At 37.7% G+C, this 20511-nt stretch overlaps 1 protein-coding gene across 8 annotated transcripts in view; it reads right to left on the bottom strand.

Moving 5' to 3' along the window:
- The window catches only part of mast4 (microtubule associated serine/threonine kinase family member 4), a 100582-nt gene that overhangs the window by 67680 nt on the left and 12391 nt on the right, over positions 1-20511 (bottom strand). For all 8 annotated transcript variants that reach the window (XM_085414394.1, XM_085414399.1, XM_085414395.1 and 5 more), the window contains exons 2-3: positions 11978-12131; positions 6145-6272 (exon numbers count right to left, since the gene is read on the bottom strand). In XM_085414394.1, the coding sequence (XP_085270520.1) occupies positions 6145-6272; positions 11978-12131 (282 nt within the window). The remainder of the gene's footprint in view (positions 1-6144; positions 6273-11977; positions 12132-20511) is intronic.

The following is a 20511-nucleotide window of genomic DNA, read 5'->3' as shown; positions in this document are numbered from 1 at the left end:
GAGTTTTCAAGGGAAGAGTCCATAGCTTGAGCCCAAATTCAGCACATCAGATCACAACTTCATCCAGGAGCATGCTCATTCTACCTAGAATTCTACTGTAACGCCCTGAGACGTCTGAGAACATTCTATGAAAACAAACCAAAGACTTGTTGCATGCCATTGTTTATTCTCTTGCACACAATGACACTGAAATAAAAGAGTTGATTTAACCAAGTTGAGAAATTCAGTCTCTCTTTCTCTCTCTCTCAAGAAGAAGAGTCCAAGAAATGCACTAAGTGTTCTTAGAAGCAATTTCAAAAGATGAGAACAAAAGTGGAAGTGGCCCAGAGGTGCACAAGAAGAAGAAAGTGAAGAGATCAGACAAATAACATCAGGCAATAATTCTGATTTTCATAGGTCCTGTCCAAGGACTTCAATTGCAAATTCAAATTATGGAAAGGAAAATGCCAAATACTGGTTTAAAGTACACATGTACAGTTATAGTTTATAGTTATATAAAAACTCTGAAGACACCAATCTAAACATTATGTGAAACCGTTTCTCAAAAAGAACATTTCTATTATCTACTTATTACACTGTGTCATTGACACAGTATAGATGCGAATATAAATGCCTAAATTGTCACTTATAAAATTCTAAAATAAATAGAAATCAAAAAGCCCATTGTGGACAGCTTTCAGAAAATAAAATCAGACGAAGTAAAGCTGCTTTGACATGGGTTTAGGGGTTTTGAGGTTTTGAGGCAGACAGTTTGAGCCAATGGCCTCAGAGCAGGGCTACAGAAAAGCCTCTGGGAAAAGTCCAGGGGTTGTCTGTGACTCATTTCCTCCTGGCAGGTGGACAGCTGAGGTTGTTTTCACTACCTTTGGAGAAAAAAGGGAGAGCTGGCACTGAGAGTGCTGATTGAGTGACCCACAGCCTCTGCTCTGCCCGGGCTTATCAGACCAATAGGTAACCTGCAGATATAAGGCAGGCAGAGGAGGGACATGGCATGTGAAGAAAGCAGTAAGACTAGAAAGAGTATATTCCCTCCATACAAATCAGTGTCAGCCATACTAAGGCCCAAAACTGACAACCTGTGAATGAATTAAGTAAGCCTTAAACCTTTAAAACAAGGGGAAAAGGTGACCAACAAGAAACAGAAGCCACTCAATTCCTCTCTATTTTATTTAATTTGGACAATACTGAGTGACCATGTAAATACAAATACAAATCCCTTCATAAGATGAAATTTAACGGTTTAAAGGTCAATCTACGTTCCTACTCTCACCTATGGTCATGAACTCTGGGTAGTGACCAAAAGAATGAGGTCGCAGATATAAGCTGTGGAAATCCGTTTTCCTTCGAAGGGTAGCTGGGTTCTCCCTTAGCTTAATTTGGGCGGTTGGTTGGTTATTTATATTCAGGTTTAGTGTCGATTTTGGTCAGTAAGAGAGTTGTGGTAACCCAAACCATCACCGCACATACCAGCTGTGATGGTTTGGGTAGAAAGGTAGAGAAAGCAATACGTCGCTCAATGTCCTCAAAAAAAGGAAGTACAAACATCTCAGCATCTGGTTTACAATAGACAATAACATCTGTAATTTTCTATTTATGGCACAACTCTTCCTTGTGTGCCTTGACATAAACTGCATTTCCTTCCTTTGCAAACACAAACTACTCCAACTACAATGATATCAGTAAAGGACATCAGTGACTGACGAGAGTCCACAAAGGCACAACATCAGGATTATGACAGTCTTATCTCCATATCACACCAGACGTGAGGTATTGATTTTCTGCCAAAGAGCATCACAGTCAAGAGAGATGGGCCACGCTACTCAAAAAACCATGCACACTCAGGGGAATGATGGAAAACCATGATGGACAGAAAAGGCAAAGACCAATAACAGCAATCCAGTGAGGTAAAGGGGTAAAACATTGCTGTGAGATCTTGAGGTCATCTGTGCAAAGAAGGTGCTTTTTTGCACAGATAGAAAACAAATAGATGGAGACGAAGTAAAAAAAACAAAAAAAACAAAACCTAAGTATAGGATAGGAGTATTAACATGGAGCCTGCCTTTAGCTAACTTCTAATGTGAGCAAGAAATAACATGCTGATTCTTGGCAAGTTAAATAATATCTTAGTTTAGTATGTTTGTATATTTGCATTTGCTTGGGTATTCTTTCACGTTTGTACTGTATTCTTTGTAAACAATTTCAGATGAGGTGCTAGCTCCTGTTCGTATGGGGTTTGATTACACTAAATACAAGTCAAACTTACCAAAATGGAAATCCATCAAGCAGACATTTGACTCAAACCACTAAACAATATCAACCCATTGATGCCGGCAGAGCAAAAGTCAGAAGATGAACAAAGTCCCTAGACTGTCATTGGATGAATCCTCTGCACATTGGAAATGTCTGCAAAAAGGAAATTATCCAATGAAGATCCAGAAAAGAAACCAATGAGCTGTCTAACCACAGGCATTGTAGAATTATGTCTTTAGTGATATGTTAACTGTATCTTGTACAGTTTTAATGCCATTTCCTGATAAACATATTTATACAAAACCCCTGCCAGAGTACAAAGTAATGAAAACTACCTTTGTGGTAGTCATGGAAAACCACCTACAGTTGGCAGAGGACCATTTTAAACTAACAAGAAAGCATCCAATTCTGGCAGCAAGTCTGTTCAGACAAGAATGCATCTGCCAAATCTAACCAGGGTTACAACTGACCACAATGACAGACTATAACAGAGTTTGTATTCTGGCAGGCCTCCATTCATTCATTGTGATTATAGCCGAGGACTGGAGGGCTTCCCGATCATAACCATGACTATGACAAATGTCATTCTGCCTGCAAGGTCTAAGTGACAGGAATAATCGTTTCATGTTTAAGTAAACTGTTTAAGAGTTTTTACCCTAAAACGGTATTCAGGCAAAGTTATCCTCCAAAGCAGGGAAATATTCATTTACAAAAAAGTGTGAAATTACCAAAATTTAATCAATTAAAACTGTAAGAAGAAAACCAAGAAAGAGCATGATCGACAAGAAGCTAAGATATTCATCCATTTTGCTCGTCTCTCAAGGTCAGCCAATTCAACATGTTTTCTAAGCTCATTCTGAAGGCAGGCTAATACAGTGGCTGTAGATGAACCCCTGAGGTGTCAGTGCAGCCGACTTCAAAAGATACTGTTAAGATATAGCCATTCAGCACACATCAGCCATTCAGCTTGTGTCCACACAACACCGTATCCGGGCAGCGGTCACCAGTATTTCATTTTCTCCTGCCGTTAAGCACTGAGTCACCAGAGTCATGCAAACAGTGTTAAGAATAAGAATCAGCAGAAGAGAATGGCACAATCTTTGTTCCTAAAGGAACAACGATAACACCTGGCCATACGTTGTGTACATACAAAAAGAAGATGGAGTTGTAAAGACGTACACGTTTAAGAATAATCAAGTCTTTGTTAGACAGATTTTAAGACATTTGTCTGAACTTAAAATTCTATGTTTTAACCAGTAAATATAAGGGGATAGAGGAAAAAATCAATATAGCATAATATCGTAATATTTTGCATGGTGATAATCATTATCAATATTTTATTAAATAAATTAAAATACTACAAACAAGAGGGCTCATCTCATGCGTCACTATCCTGAGATAATGTTAATAAAACCATAAAGCACTGGAACATTAAATTCTTCTATCTTTAAAAGGAGAGCTAAGCTAAGAAAATTTAAATAGTTTATCTCATTTGATAAAAGCAGTATTGACAGTTTGACTTTAAAAACATAATTTGCAGTTGAAAAAGGGCGATACGTTTTTTGTAAAGTCATTAACAACAAATGATGCACATTAATTTTCATGAGTGCTAAATAATTTACAATACTTGTCCAGTGTCATTTTCAAGTTACAAATATAAACAGCACTATACAGCAGCAGCTTTTTGAAACACATTATGAAAGTCTGTCACAGCTCGATCACGGGACTCAACACTCAACCACTTAACATTGTTCTTCCCATATTACATTTGTATGGGAGGCACCACGTTTCATCAAGCTAAAGGAACAAAAGACGTTTGGTTACACGAATAATTTTCAGAGGTTGAACCAAGGCCACAACCTTTCACTGACCTTAAACATGTCCTGGGAGATCCTACAAATAACATTAAAAAAAAAAACAAAAAAAAAACAAAAAAAAAAAAACACAAAACTATCGCTTGAAAATATTGTACGTTAGCCTCTTAGGACCTCATGGCCTTATAGACTGTGCTATGAGTGCACAAAATTGACTTTTGACTCCATCTGGGCTCACAATGACACAAATGCACTTTTATGTTAACACACTGGATAAACAGAACCTGATAAATGTGGCACTGTGTCTTAGTAGCCTAATACAAATCTGCCGAGACAGAAAGATTTTTGTCAATGATAGTTTAACCAAGTATTTGACCTAATGCTCAATGTGTACAAGGGCTGTGTTACAATAACACATAACATAAAAGTCACAGATGTCAAACTGATTGAACACATTAGCTGAAGGACATCTTCACACGAGAATTAAGTTACAGCAAATCATGTACAGAGCACAATAACCAAAAGGAAAATGTGAAGCTTTTACAAGCACAAGGGCACATAGTGAAAACACACTAGCGCCCCCAAGTGTAAGGAAGCAGGCCGGCTATTTTAATACCTGACTTGTACCAAGACAAAATTTGTTAAGATTAAAAACAGCAGAATATTTAAAAAAAAAAAAAATTGTTTATCAAACTACATAACATATGTCTATTTGACAAAATAGTCCATCAGTTTGACTGCAGCACTGTTATTAATGTAAACACTGTCAACATGAAATAATGAGTCGTTTGAAAAACAGACACCCTCAAGTGCCTGTTTTAGGGTGAACACACTGTGATCACTGAGCATCAGTTAGCAAAAATGTGCTTTCACGGTAAGTAAGCAGAGACACACCTGTGCATACAAACATACACCTTACTTCTTTTTTTTTATTACATTAACCTTTTCTGTAACCGATTGCAAGCACACACAGAAATGACTCATAGGTTAACAGCATTAGATTACCCTCTTCCTTTGATTGCATCTTGGTCCTGAGATAATAAGATCACAATACGGCATCAGAGTATCTATCAGTGTCATCTGAAAGAACCGAGCGGGAGCACAGTGAAGGTCAGGTCTGTCTTCATGACGCAATTTATGTCAAAGCACTGATGCACCTGGACCTCAATCAACATCATCCCCTTTTTTTAATGTTTAGACTTTAAACTACACAGATATGCACCAGTTTAAAATTGCCTTCGTGCATCTGGTACGATATCTCTGATCAATATGAATACTGATGTTGCTGATGTGCAGTCCGTCATATACTGTATCAACAGAAAATGCAGAAATGTAAACCGGTTTATAAACAGAAATAGAAACATTTACAGAACAAACAACGCAGTTAGGCGTTTCATTATCTGTCAGTAGTGACAGGATACAGTCATTAAGAAAAACATACAGGTCATTCGCTGGACCACAAGTTAGTGGAAATACATGAAACTAAAAATAAAACCCATGAAAAAACTGTTAGTCTCAGTCACTGACAGCAGGAGGTACACTTACCTGAAAATCTTGATATTGGCTCACACTAGTAAGCAACTAATTATACCTTTTTTGGGTTTTTGCTGTTGTTTTATTTTTTGAAGTATTATACACTTGCAAAAACAAATAGCAAGCTAGCTTTATGTATTAAGAAGAAAGATGTTCAATTATTTGCGATTAATTTGATTTTGGATTGATTGGATTTATAATTTTGTCATTTCAAAGTTTTTGTTAAAACATACTTTAAATTTTAGTAGGATTTAGGGAAGGTTTGGCTGACGGGAACATTTAATGACATATGTGCTACCATGTTTATTTCTGACTGCCTGCAGGAGGAAAATATAAGAAAAACCCTCTTACTGTATCTAATATATTTAACTGTTATTCAGACACTACTTATATGCAGAGTGTCTTCTATGCAGTGCTTATATGCGAGGGGCGGGGGGTCCAATATTATGGAACAACTGGTTTAGTGAAATTTACAAAACAACGGCTTTTGTGTCTGCCTGAATCAGGGTAACAGATTTCACAGTGGCTGACATAATGAATTACTCACCAGGCTGGAGGTGAGGGAGGGGTCTGACTTTCCAAGGTTCAGGGAACGCATTCGAACCAGGTTGGACGTCTCAGATGATGCCTGGCCAGCTGTCTGCTGAAGGTTAGTGGGTAGCAGAAGATATTTGCCTGCAAAACAAAACAGGAGAGAAAACACTGAACACAAGCACAGTGAAAATTTGAATTAATTATATTTGAGAACTACAGAAAATAAATGACTAGTTTGATAAGTTTGGACAACAATGTAAAAGCGCCCATCTTGCTAAGATTCAATGTTGTTTGATATAATTTCAAAAAAAATTAGAAGACAAAACTTGAAGCATCTTTTTATCTTTCATCTCAGATTTTTACCTCAGTTTTAAGTAAAACAACCCAACACAGGTGAAACGGTTAAACGAGGTCCAACTACACCAGCTCATTCACAAGCATTTCCTAATCACTCATACTATCAGTATTCTGAGTTACAGGCCCTCAAAGCAACCTTTTGACCATTGTTATGCACTCATTTGTTTTTAATTAATAATTTACTCTCATAACTTTTTGTAAGAATAACATTTGGCATTTAATGCACAGAATAGTTACAGAGTGGACTGGAAAGCAGGGTGAGAGTCGGACAGGAGTGACACACACGGAGCCTAAAGAGGCTTCTGCTCAACCAGGTAAGCACAAAACTTCTTAACAGGGACTGGTTTAAAAAAAAAAATAAAAATAAATTTATACAACTGTGTCTAAATCTAAAGCCAGAATCCTTTACACAGCCTGATAATCCATGACCACAGGAAGAAAACAGGGAGACTACAGGTCAAATGTCGAGTAACAGGAAAGACAAGAAAATCTTTCTGCTCTTGTTGAACATGCTGAGCTGAATTTCCAACAGCCAGGCGGGATGTCGAGGATTTAGATTAAGAAGGGGGGGGGGAAACTAACTAACAGTGCCACCACAGTTTACTAAAAGTAAACAAATGGGTTGCCCTATAAGTTTTAAAAATAACAGCACTCCTGCACAACAATATTCTTTGCAAAGCTGAATATGGCAGCTAGATGGCAGCAATTCTACTTTTACCTCTCACCCACTTTTATCTCCCATCTTCTATCATAAATCTTCAGCACACAAAGGCAGGGCAAAGATGAAGGCTAATTCAGAGGCTCACCATTTAAATTAGTGGACTTCACTGTGAAACTGGATTTTCATGAATTTGAAAAAAAATGTCTCGTTTGTATCCAAAAGTGTAATGTTCAGTTTACAGAATAAACAGAAGAACAGTGAGAAGGAAGGCAAGATAAGAAGGCTGAGCACAAAACAGAAAGGGAGGAGGTATGTCAAAACCATTTAGCCTAAGGCAGGCCTCCATTTATCAGGTATGTTTTGCTCAAGATAAGCTAAAAAGGGAAGTTTGTCAATTCACTGCATTGCTAACAGCAAAATCTGAATTCAAACAATAATGCTATTTAAGATGCATCTATGTCCAGAAGACGTTTTAATTTCATTTTCAGTTTGAAAACCTACACTCCTGCTAAAAAGCTCTGAGTCACGTAACACTGTTCCTGTTTTCTGGAAAGAAAAACACATGTTGACATTAGATAAAACAACGAGTGTAAGAGGAGCTGAAAAGGCCTCTAAAGATTTTCCATTTAAATTAATGAGCTACGGTGCCATTAATAACTCAGTCTTATTCAACATTCCCAATTAATTTCATGTTAATTACATAAATTCAACAAATTTGCTTTTCTGTTGAGATCAAACACTTTTCTAAATGAGCTTTATGAGCGCTACTGATGATGATTATCAAAATGATTAAAGCAATCTTATTTTAAGCAAAAACATAAAAATCTATCATCATAATAGTACATGGATTCTATTATTTTTAGTCTCAGCTTTAATACCCTCACTAGTTAAATGTCTCTGTTGTGCCCAACTACAGCTATAGCTGTTGCTGGGCACAACACCAGATGTATACATGCGAGTAGCAATTACCTGCCCTATAACCAGGTACGTGTAACATTGTGTCTGTGACATTTCTCTCAAATGTTTTATCTTAATTGCATGCTGGTGAGTAATGCAATACAATTATGATTATGCAATCTGATGTATCAGAAGTGGACCACTGTATAATCTAGGATAGGCAGTAATTTCATTATGGCATTACTCTCCCGTTACAAGCGTGCAATGCAATGTTCAGAAATTTGGAACATTTACAGAATTAATTAGATCAGTTACATACAGTAGACATTTCTGTTATGTTCATGACAACATATTATTTTACTTTTCAATATTTTTCTAACCACTGTGGTTCATTATATATCTCTAACTGTTGTTCTCTGAAACCCAGTTGTTGATTTCACTCCCATGTGGGAGTAAATCAGCAGACCTGACCCTTAAATAACCTTTAAAGTAGACACAGTGAAATGTCAGCTTTTATTGTTGTTGGGCAATAAAGATAGTACTGGTGCAGTAGTCTCATCTTTCTTCTCAAGGTTCTACAGAAAATTAAAGGGAAAAATAAGCTGTTTTTTGTTTTGTCACATTTCTTTTCCATAGCAGACTAATTATGAATATCCGTTTTAGGCTTTAGTCAGACAACCGCTTTGTAATAAATAAGACTATCTGCTCATATCTGCCTATTGTGCTGCTGTAATCCTGACAGTTGCACTGTGATCACTGCTTCAAAACCAAGAGAACAGAGGGGAGACCAAACAGGATGAGGAGGGAAAATTAAAGTCCTTCCTTCCTTACCAGCAAAAGTTTTCCTCACTAGAGCCCATCACATCCCAGCACAAAGGAAATCTGTCACACACTAGTCAACACTTTCAGAAACAGGGGTGTCGGGGGGGGGGGGGGGGGGGGGGGGGGGCAGTTTTATTTAGATTTTGAACAGGTATTTGAAAGGTCATTTCCTAGATCTTTCAACCACACCTCTTCGAACCATCATGTGTAATACACTGAAACAAATTAGAGTCTCTACACACACACTGCTTCAGTTTAACACACTGTTTAAAGCTAACTTATTGCTATGTTCATGCATGCTTCCAGAACCTTGAAGGGTAAAAGAGGTAGTAACCTGTTTAACCTTCAAATTCAATTTAGTCCAACTTGTCTAAATTTTAGCGATTAAGCTACACTGTTTAGTCACAATGTTCACATTACCAGGACAGAAACACTCCTCATCCTGTTTATATCTCAAGCACTTCTGTATTAAGTATATTCAAAGCTGACCGTAGCTTTTATATGAACACAAAGATTTGACTATACTAGTCTTAAAACCTAGTGTATGATATGGATTTCTGTAAAGATTGCAAGTACTGCCCTGACCCAGGCATGTTGAGTCTGCAGTTGTGCTGTTAACCTAAAGACTCACTGATTTCAAAAACTTTTCCATTTTGATACTAAATTTCTGGTGTATACATCACTGAAGCACACAGTATTCAACAACTTTTCAAAAGCAGTCAGTACCCTGCAGGCTGCAAGCACAAATAATCTATAGCAAAACCCAAGAAAAATACATTTTGAGTAAGAAACCAAAACATCACACTCATCTTGTTCTAGTCAGGAAAAGAGAACTTGCTGTGTGCAGTTTGTTTAGCCTTATGTTTTATGCAGCCCTATTAGTAAAGGCTAATCCTTTTATTCAAAGCTGCACCTGATGAAAACAATTTTCTACTGAATGTTAAAAGGTTAGCATTTCAATTAGCGAGCTGGGTCTCCATAAATACGTCACGAGGGAAAAAATAAGCTGTTCAAAGTCAAGGGGCTTCCAATTACTGAATCGAAGCAAACAAGGCCAGTGAGCACAAAAAACCCCAAAACAAAACATATTAATACAAAGTGGTGCTGGCCACCACTTAAACTGGCCTAGTGTAAGGATGAAACACCATTCTTTTAGAAGACATTCATTGTGTGTCTTGATGAGTGAGCGACACCTGATCCCATTTGGATAAAGCTACTGTAATCCCAGATGATACATTATAGAATAAAGGTACTCACTGAGAATGACTTTGTACTTGTTAGCAGCAACTCTTAATTCCAAGTAGATCCAAAATATGAGCAAAGTGCCCCTCAGAGCATAACAGAACATACAGTGGTTTTCCATTTATCTGACACCTGTCTCCATCTCTAACAGTTCACCCACTGATATATCCAGACAGATACTGAAACTTGAAGCTGTTTGTTGCATTTTATTTTCCATAGCGCTCTCTCTGAGAGTGACAGTATGCCGTTTCTATGATTTTACTTCCACAGGGGTATGCACTGACTAAATATTTGAGCCTGACTAAAAGATTTGCTATGGGTGAAAATGGGCCATGGCAGTGTTATAGTCAAGCGTGATATTGTCCTTCACATAAAATAATGAATGTCGGTCTCAGAGTGAGGAATTAAGGTTATTTATTTCACACTTGTATTGTATTTATATTGTATGTATATAACACAACAACAGTCACCTTAAGGTGCTTTATATTTTAAGGTAAAGACCCTTCAATAATAAAGAGAAAACAATGAAATGACCAAACACTTGGCGACAGAGAGAAGGAAAAACTCCCTTCTAACAGGAAGAAATGTCTGGAGAAAGAAACCACTGAACCAGGCTCTGGGAGGTGCAGCTATCTGCTGCCACCGGTCCGCAGTGATGGAGACTTTGCTTCTAATGCCAAATATTTTTCAAATAGCTTTCTTGTGTTTAAATGTACAACAGCTATTCCAGTACAGCTATTTCTGCATGTATTCAAATGGTTAAAAGGCCCGAGTGCTTCTCTAAAGTGTATGACTTCACCCTTTTCCAACCACATGCCACATGATACCAAACATTTTTGAACTCACCGTTCATTGTGAGAAAAAAATGTTCTGTAAAACCACACATAATGCCAGCAAATAGCCTGCGCATAATTCCATAACGATGCTGTTATGTTTTACAGTTTCGCAAGGTGTCCAGTTTGGTGGTATTTAAGACGGATCTGTGGTGTCTGCAGATGATGATGTAATCGTTTTGGCTTTAGCAACTGATGCATCACTGATGCATTCTCAAATTTCTTCCTGTAAAAGGGTGAAACTTTTGTTGAATTCCTCGGGCAATGCTCTCTCAGAGTAACACACAGGCACACACTAACACTGAAAATTGTTCACAGTAGGATCTGTGGATTATCCTGATTATTAACCAAGGCAGCTTCTGGAAATACATTTTAAAGTCACTTTTCAATGCTCTTAACACCATAAATTAAATTCCACTGCACTATAAAGCCACTAATAATTGAAAGCAAAAACATCTCCATAGCTGCTAATCACTAATGATAAGAGGGAAAACATGTTCTGGATTAAAGACCTATTCATGATGGCTCAGCCAACTATGTTTGAATGATTAAGTGTTGCCTCTGTCTCTGGGGTCAACCACTCTGAATACATTTTCAAGCAGTGGGAAGTGGTGAAAATTACACATGAAGGTACATTTCACTGAGTTGGGAATTATTAAGTGATTTGATGAGGGACTTTTATGTTTGCTTACTGGATCCTTCATGTGGAGTTTTTATTAATGTTTTGGTTACACAGAGAAAACTTAATTACAGTGAAGGAAATCAGGCTGAACAAAAATACACAAACTCTCCTCTTAAGTGGTTTTAAAGAGTGTATGTCATATGTTTATTATTTGTGTACCCAGACTATGAGTCATAATATTATGGGAATACAGGAACAACCAAAAAGGCAGCCCCAAAGGAGAAAACTTTCCAGAACCAAAGACGTTTTCATCTTTGCTAGGATCTGGCTAGGATCTGGCAGCACTTGCTCATAGATGATGTCAATCTTTCAGTGTAAATCAAACTAGTGAGAACTTTAAAAAAAACATTACCTGTGAGTCCACCTCCAAGGCTCCTCCTTCTAATGTTTCTTCCATCCTCACTGAGATGTCGTTTAAATTTGAGTGCAGGACTTAACCCATGTGTCAGCTCTGGGTTACTGGACTTCCTGAGGTATGTGTAGGGTGGGTAGAGGATGTTATCAAACTAGGAAAAGAACAAAGGCACAAAGAATTGAAGAATTAAGTTTAGCAAACTTTCTTGGAGGCAAAGCAATACAAGTGCAAAAATCCAAAATAAACTTTTATATAATGAAAAAAAGAATTTAGCTTGTATAATATTTTTCAGCATTTAATCAGTAATGCAGTAATAGTATGTTGCTTTTTAAGAATAATTTTCTATCTTGAGGTGGCTGTAGCTCACGTGGTAGAGTAGGTCACCTACTAATCAAAAGGTTGGCAGTTTGATCCCATCTGCCCCATTCTGGATGCTTGGATAGTATCTCGGGCGAGATACTTACCCCATCGAGTATAGGGCAAGTATCCATCTCACACACATCCTGTATGAATGTGTGTGTGTCAATTTACTTCTGGTCATTAAAGACTCTTTGCTGAAGGAGACCTGCAGAGTCTAAATACATCAGGCAAACCCAAGGACAGGCTTGGACTTCTCAGACAATTTTGAAAGGGAATTGCCAGAGTGTTTTCCAGAACAGAAACGTTCAGCAAAAAGCTTGTAGCAACATCTGATTAATTCCAAATGTCATTCTTAGTTCAAGAATACTGAATGTGAAAGACTGTCATGTAAGCACGCCCTAAGTACTCAGTGTGCTTTCATTATTCATAATTCATGAGAAATGTTTAAAAGAAAAATGCCCAACTGTTTATGTCAAGAAATATGACAAACCCATTGCTAACACTCCTCATGATACAAGCACAACACATTACAGAAGTCCATTGTATTCTCAGGAGATAATAACTTGTATGAAGCTCAGAACAAATAAAACCTAGGAAGAGGCCCTCCCTGAGAATACAAAGACATACAAGGCTCAGAGCACTCTGTGGAAGGAAGTGCCCTTTGCTTCTCTGTGGGATGATTCATGATCCTAAATCTATGAAGGACAATGAAAACGAACCCTCTGTAGGGTGACATGAGCTCACAGTAAATACAGAAGTCTAAGGCAACAGCTATATAGTAAAAAGAAAGAAAAAGCATAAGCAAATAATAGCTGTACTTTTGAAATGCTAAATACATAAACTTAACAATAAAGTTACCCACTGGTACTAAAACACATTATTAACAATAAGCACACAGTAACAGGACAGTTTACAGGACCTTACAGGACTGTACCATCAAGATCTCATGATTTTGAAACGCCCAGGCTCTACAACAGTAATGGTCGCTGTTAAAACATAATATGGTATTTGTGCTGAGGGCAAATATCACTGTGCATATCAGTCTGAGTTGTAGAACTGCTAGACATGATGAACAGCAAACCACGTGCCGCATAGTGGAGAATGCATAGACTTTTAGCTGTGTATAAGCACACACATCAACTGCATTTATACCAAGGTGGCACATAGAGTTCAGTACATGGAAAAGGATGGCTTAAATCAGATATCACCCTGCGTCCACACACCTGAATCAAATGATTAGTTCGTAACCAGGCCTCTCGAGAACCTTAAGACATGTTGAGGAGGAAATTGAGCCATTTAAATCAGCTGTGTTGGATCAAGGACACATCTAAAACCTGCAGGCCACCAGCCATTGAGGCCTGGAGCTGGACACCCCTGGCTTAAATGTACTGTGTGTATTCACAGAATGAATTTGCTATACAATGTAAGCACATGTAATGCTGAGTGTATTAAACAAACACAGTGACAAAGACTTTTCATCTGTACTTCAATATTTGAGTTACACTTACACATTTTTTTGGTCCTGATTAAGTCGATCCTGGTTAGGCTACCAGTCTATCACAGAGCCAACACAGAGAGACAGACAACCACACAACTACAGACAGTTTAGAATCACCAGCTAACCTAACAAGCATGTATCTGGATTGTGGGAGGATGTCAGAGTAGCCGAAGAGAAGTCCAGCAGGCGCAGGAAGACCATGGACTCAAACCAGGACATCCTTGCTATTGGTATAGCTCCACTGTACTGCCTACAAGTTATCTAGATATGCCTCAATTCCATTATTACTTTGATTATGTATAACAACAACTCATTCTTTAATGCAAACTGTACGGTAGCACTACATACTAATAAGCTTTACATAAGCTAAGTGAGCGAAAAATACAAGGATTTCAACTTGAATCTCAATACACAGTACTCAGTCTCAAGCATCTTCATCACACTATAATTGCAGGAACCCTGTAGTTCACTGCAACCTCCAGTTTCCTATCTGAATGTCCTTTGAAGACTAAAAGGTTCAGTCATCTGTTAAGCTCAGGATTTGGCTGCACCAGCTTTATGTGGATTGGATGCACAGTCTCTGCTAAATCCTTATTTACAACATCAGGTTGCACCATTAAAAACAGACTCACTCACTTGAATAATGTGCAAGATAGTTGCTAGGAAACTATCTGTTTCTCAATCTGAAACACAGGCCCATCAAAAGCAAACAACTGCGCAAACAGGAAGTATCTGTGGCATCATTAAAATGGTTTTAGGGGCAAAAGATGCAAATCATTAACATGCGTACATGAAGAAATATGTTTTAGAGGTAGTGTTGTGCAAGCTGTTTACAATGAAGTCACTGATCATATTAAACAAAAACTAATCCTTAAGTTAGATATGCTTGGGTTTTTCTGTCTGATACTGATTACAGTTTAATATTGGTTCACTCATGTTTAGTTTCTAATACTGAATGGTAATGTTTTTCCCAAAAGATACTAATAATCAGGTGTTCCAGGGAGAAATCAGAAGCGACTGTAGAGCTGACTCTCTGTATAAATGGAATCGCGCAGTCATTCAGGAGCTAGTAGCTTGAAAGGAGTAACTCAGGAGTAACTGCAATTTCCCTCATAAATATCTACAACAAGCTATAATTCTCTGTTCACGGGTCTGCTACAAAAAATAAAACTGTAGGTAAGAATCCTGATATTTAAGTGGCTTTATTGAAATTTCAACCATGTGCAGTGGTACAGTACACAGTGAAGCGAGACAGTTTTCCTCCAATGGTGCTACATGTCACAGACAATCAACACAGGACTAAATACATTGCAAATTCTTGCAAATCTAATTTAGTGAGCTGTCCTGATTACAGCTAGCATTTGTGTGTGTAAAATTCAGAGTAATTAATATATGTAAACAAAAGTAGCAGCTAATTAAGTATGATTAACACTAATTTAGTGATGTTGAAATAGTTGGTAAAGACTAAAACTAATGTGATGATATAGCAAATTGTGACCTTCCTAACAGCTGGTGTAACAGTGCCCAGGTGTTTAAAGCCAAATACATTTAAAATAATCACACATGAACAGATGGTTATGCAACTTTCAAGCACACAGATAATAACCAGACACTGCATAAATAAGCAGCTTACGGTTATGCCGTAAAACAATTTGTGAAAACTCCTGCATCATTCAGTCCTAACTTCTGAATGCCAGCGATGAAAGGTGGCACACGTACAATGACCTGATGGACGTCCTTTAATCGATTAAAATAACCACGTGACTGCTTTGTGCTTCTACAGCAAAAGGAAGTTGTACAATTTTGCAGAACTTCTGTTTCTCAATAACTTCTTTTGCCAGGCGTCATCTTTTACTCAAGGCTGTTTTTCTGACTTATTCTGGCCTTTTCTATTGTACATATGTATCAATTATTTTAAACGAGAAGCAGTGTAGCAGTTCTCTTCTGTTAGTTGGACCCTATTAACTATAACTAGCAGATTACTTGGATTTATATGTTCTGCTTTATTTTGCTATTGACTCACTGTACACCACTGATCTTCAGACTTTGACCCTACTACTGTAGTCTAAACATTTGCCTTTCACGAGACTAATCAAACATGAAGTATTGTGTAATGAATCTTTTGGGAAAGAAATTTTTAAAAAAAAGAAAAAAAAAGAAGAAGAAACAAGGCTACGTGTGAACCAGTACAGGATAGAAGATGCTACTTAACCCACAGAATATGCTTTTTAACCCACTACCAGATACCATTAGTGATATCCTCACTGTCGGTCTAGAGCTACTAATAACATAGCAGATTGTACATCTGACAATTTTCGACCCAACGCTCTACAAAGGCTTAAATGTGTAAGACTTGTTATCCTTCTAACCGTTTTCCTTCATGTCACATATGATGCACCATCTGAGGCAGTGCAAACTTGTGGAGGAATGCCAAAGCTGGCACAAGTTTTATATTTTCTGTTTTCCTTGTTGAGCATATCAGTTATCAGTGACTATTTCCCAGACAATGTATCTTTAATTTACGTAAATTATATCCCATCCACTCTGCGCAATAGCTTATTAAAAAGGTACAAGTAAATAAAAATCCAAAAGACTAAAGCATCTGCATACATTTTATGAGACACAGCAGCCAGCCATTTGCAGCTCCCTTTCTGTGTGGACACATTGCAGTTTTGGCAGCAAGCAGTGCCCTTTCACCCATCATTCCTTTCTACCTGCAGCAGAGCCTCGCTGAACTCTGGAGAGCAGGATCAAACCTGACCTGTAGCCTCCTTCCTCCATCATCCTGTTCGCCCCCGGCCTTACACAGAGTGTACAGTACCAATAGGCTTTTGTTGCCAAAGCAAAAACAAAGAAGGTGGGCTACACAACACAATGCTGGTTGTGTTTACTAACTAAAGAATGAGGCAATCTCAGCCTGCATGTATAAAGACCATATTTTTTTTAACTGACATGTTTTCATTATCATTGGCTGTTGTGCTACTTTTACTTCAACTGAGACTACTGTCCAATACTTGCCAAACAACGCTGTAACCTTGATCGTATTATGAGATTACACGATCTGGCACCATGATACCCCTGTGGTCTACAAACCACTGCTTGAAACTAAGCTTTCAATATTTCCTGTCATTCAACAAACTTAAAAACGTGTAACACTAATAATCAATCCTTGCAACACCTGCACTTTTAACACTTTTAACAGTATTGGAGGCAAATATATTAAGAACCTGACAGCAGATTTTCAGATAAATTAATGCTAAAATATTGATATTTATACAGTATTTACAGCATTACTTGTATTCATTTGGAGTTCTGTTTCCTCTGTTTTTTAGCTCATTTAACATATCGCCAGCTAAAATTAACCATTTGCATTCACATTCAGTAATATGACTTTGGACTTGAGATACCTCAGTAAACACTGAGCCAATGTGCTTTGCTCTACAAGCTGTAAAAGAGCAGGCACTTTCAAAAAAAAAGAAAAATAACTGGCAGGAGATTTCATGAACCATCCATCTACAAACAGGCTACATTCACAGACTGTGAACATGGAAACACAACAGGTCACAGGCTGAGGAGCTTTGCACACTGTCAATATACTTGGCTTATGAAGAAATACTACCCATCATTTACTTTGCAACTAGCTACCAGAACAAACAATTCAGCTTCATCGCTTCACCACAGACATTTATTACATATAAAAACACACCCTTAGTTACAACTGGTTCCTCATAGGATTCTGACTGGTACGGACCGTTGTGGTTCTCCCACACTGGTCTACATCTAATCTTGCATGTATTTGAGAGCACTGTGAGAAGTGAGGTTAGAACAAATTAACATGAAGTTGTTATTACAGACTCAGGGTCAATAAGGAAAAGCAATGAGCCAAGAACACAAAATCAGATCAGATGTCAAAGAATGTAACAGAAAACAATCAGAGTTCAGTCCTCTACCAGGGCCAATGCGCCATACTGTAATTCTAAATTGCAGTATAATAAATGATTACAAGCATAACGGTTCCTTCCTTTGCCCTGACTTCACCTCTCAAATTTCATGAAATCTGGCCAGGTGGTTTCTGTGTAACCATACTGACTTACAAACAGTGCTAAAAACACATGGCTGTCTTGGCAGAGAAATTAAAGTATGAGCATTTGCATTAACTGTGCACAGCTGAGAGGGAACAGTTTCACTGAACAGTGAATCAGGCTGACAGTGCAGAAAACAGAGTTAAAATTCAGGACAGCCTCTGGGTCTGATATGAACCTTTCCCGGACAACACGACAAAGACTAAAGGCACTGCAAGTGGGAAGGACACCCTTTCTGTACAGGTGCACAAGCATTAAAAAAGAAATGACAAAGAATGTAGGAAGACTTTCATACACTAGAAAGTGCATTTTCTGAAGAAACTGCAGTGTGAATGCTTGAATCTGAATGTATGCACTGAAATGAATAAAATGCTGAATTTAATTTAAAAATCTTGAATGAGATAAAAAAAAAAAACCCGAATTTAACCTGAAAACAAAAGTGCTGAACTGCTAAAAGCTGAAGGTTACACAGAAGAAGAAGTTGGAAAAAAGCTGAAAATGTTTTAATTGTAAATTAGAAAAACCTAAGAAATGAGAAAAGAACATTTAGAGTCAGAAAACATCTGAAAGAATATTAAAAGGTCATATTCTTTGAATCACTGAATGACTAAAATGTGATACCTCCACTTGGATCCACACAGTTTAAAAAGTTTACATCTCTGAGCTTTGAAAGACAAGATGTTGGAAAGAGAACAACGATGGCGACGTTTTGAGGGTAAAATGATGGCTGTAACACTGTGGAGACAGCAGCAGTTGAAAGAGAAGTGTTTAAGATGAATCTTGGCAGAGTGAGAGAGAGAGCTCGTTAAGCAGGCAGGTGTGAGCCTGGTTGCTATAGTGACTGCACCCAATGGCTCCATACACACGACACAGACATGCACCTCACTTTTGCTGCTTAAAATGAACAGAAAAGTCAGGCCGAAACAAATCGTTCCCAAATGAAAAGTACATGTCGTATTGACAAAATTCTTTCACCGTGAGCGACAGCAATGTCTAGTCTACCAAATTCTCAGTTTTCATGCCTGTGGAGTTTATTATATGGACGTGGTGACAGTGGAAAGACACCATGCTCTTCTGATTTTCAAACGAACCTTCTGAGCCATTTTAACATTAGAGTCTATGGAAGAGTTGGAAGGAGGAGGCTGTGCATTGGTGACATTTATGAAAGAACCGTAACACCTAGGACAATAGTAAACACATTGGATGAAAGAGGACAGCCATGGCTACGTTTTGAGGGTAAAATCATACCTGTAGAGCAAACGCTGTGGACACAGCAGCAGTTTTAAAAAAGATTTTATGATTAATTTTTTTGCTCCTCTCACTCTAGCAGTTGAGCTGTCTCACTCTAGCCCCAACATTCCGTCCCATACACACCCATTATAAACTCTGAAACGGCTGAAAAAACATCATGAAACTTAAACTGGAACTGAAGAAAAAGTATAATAGATATTGAAAAGATAAATACAAGTTGAATAGTTGAATGTCTTGTCTTCGTTTTAAAGTTTGAATGGTGGCTCTATGTCAATGTATGTGGAAGTAGTAAGAGTTTAAAAATGAGTAAGTTGAATGAGGATTTGAAGGGTCTCCCCATTGAAATACATTATAAATTTTTGTTGAATAAAGTTGAATAAAATTAAAAATATAAATGTTAAAAATGAGAAAAATAGAAGCAATGTTGTCCAAAAGAATAGGAATCTAACGATGTTTGAATGGTTTTTCTAAGTTGAACGGTTTTGAAGGAGTAGGCTTTCAAAAAACGTACGGAAAAATAAAATATAATAATAATAATAAAGATTAGAAGAACAATACTGTGAATGCTTTTCAAGCATTCACACTAATTACACTGACAAACATAAAGACTAAGGTGCAAGAGTGCTAACAAAAACTCCAACCCAGAGGTGGAGTAATGAATCTTCCAGTAGTCCAGGCCAAGAAAAACTGTGTTGTTCACATACTTGTATATTACTAGACGTCAAAGCGTAGCTATGAAAACACAAGTACAAACACGTAAACACCAGTGTTAATGTTTTTCCACTAATTTTATCAACTTCTTCACTAATTTGCATAGTTCCCTCTTATCAAAGTGGATTCAGTGATGATTTCCACACTGAAGTTAGGCATCAGTTGTACAAAGGGAGAATTGGCAAACATTCACAAAGGAGGACATTAATTCTCTTTGAAGGCTTTGTGGTGAAGTCGTGTTTATCATTTCACTTAGATGAAAGGAACCCTTTAAAAGTAGGAACAAATTGTTATTACTGTCTTCATTGGTTACTAAGACACCCTGAATACACATTTACAGTAAAACAGGAAGAGAAACCTAGTAGATCAAGAGGCAACACACTTTACCCCTTTCAGTTTGTGCTATCCTGTGTTCTACCAGGCGCTCTCTCTGCCATTGTTTTCTATCCAGCAGCCACTGAGAACACCTTTCACTTGCTGTAGTCACACACAGAACATGGTTACAGCTCAAAAAAGAATTTCCCCTTCAATTCTGTAAGTTTTCATCAACAAAAAAAACAACTTTTGCCGAAAATGGCTGGAGCCTCTATGACACAAGGCAGCTTTAGAAGTCGCAATCTACATCTTCT

Source organism: Rhamphochromis longiceps, linkage group LG7 (assembly GCF_057381845.1).
Source record: "Rhamphochromis longiceps isolate RC_006_pf linkage group LG7, R_longiceps_female_GT1.1, whole genome shotgun sequence".
NCBI classification, from domain to species: domain Eukaryota; kingdom Metazoa; phylum Chordata; class Actinopteri; order Cichliformes; family Cichlidae; genus Rhamphochromis; species Rhamphochromis longiceps.
Note: the sequence above shows the minus strand (reverse complement) of the source record. Positions and strands in the feature narration are given on the sequence as shown.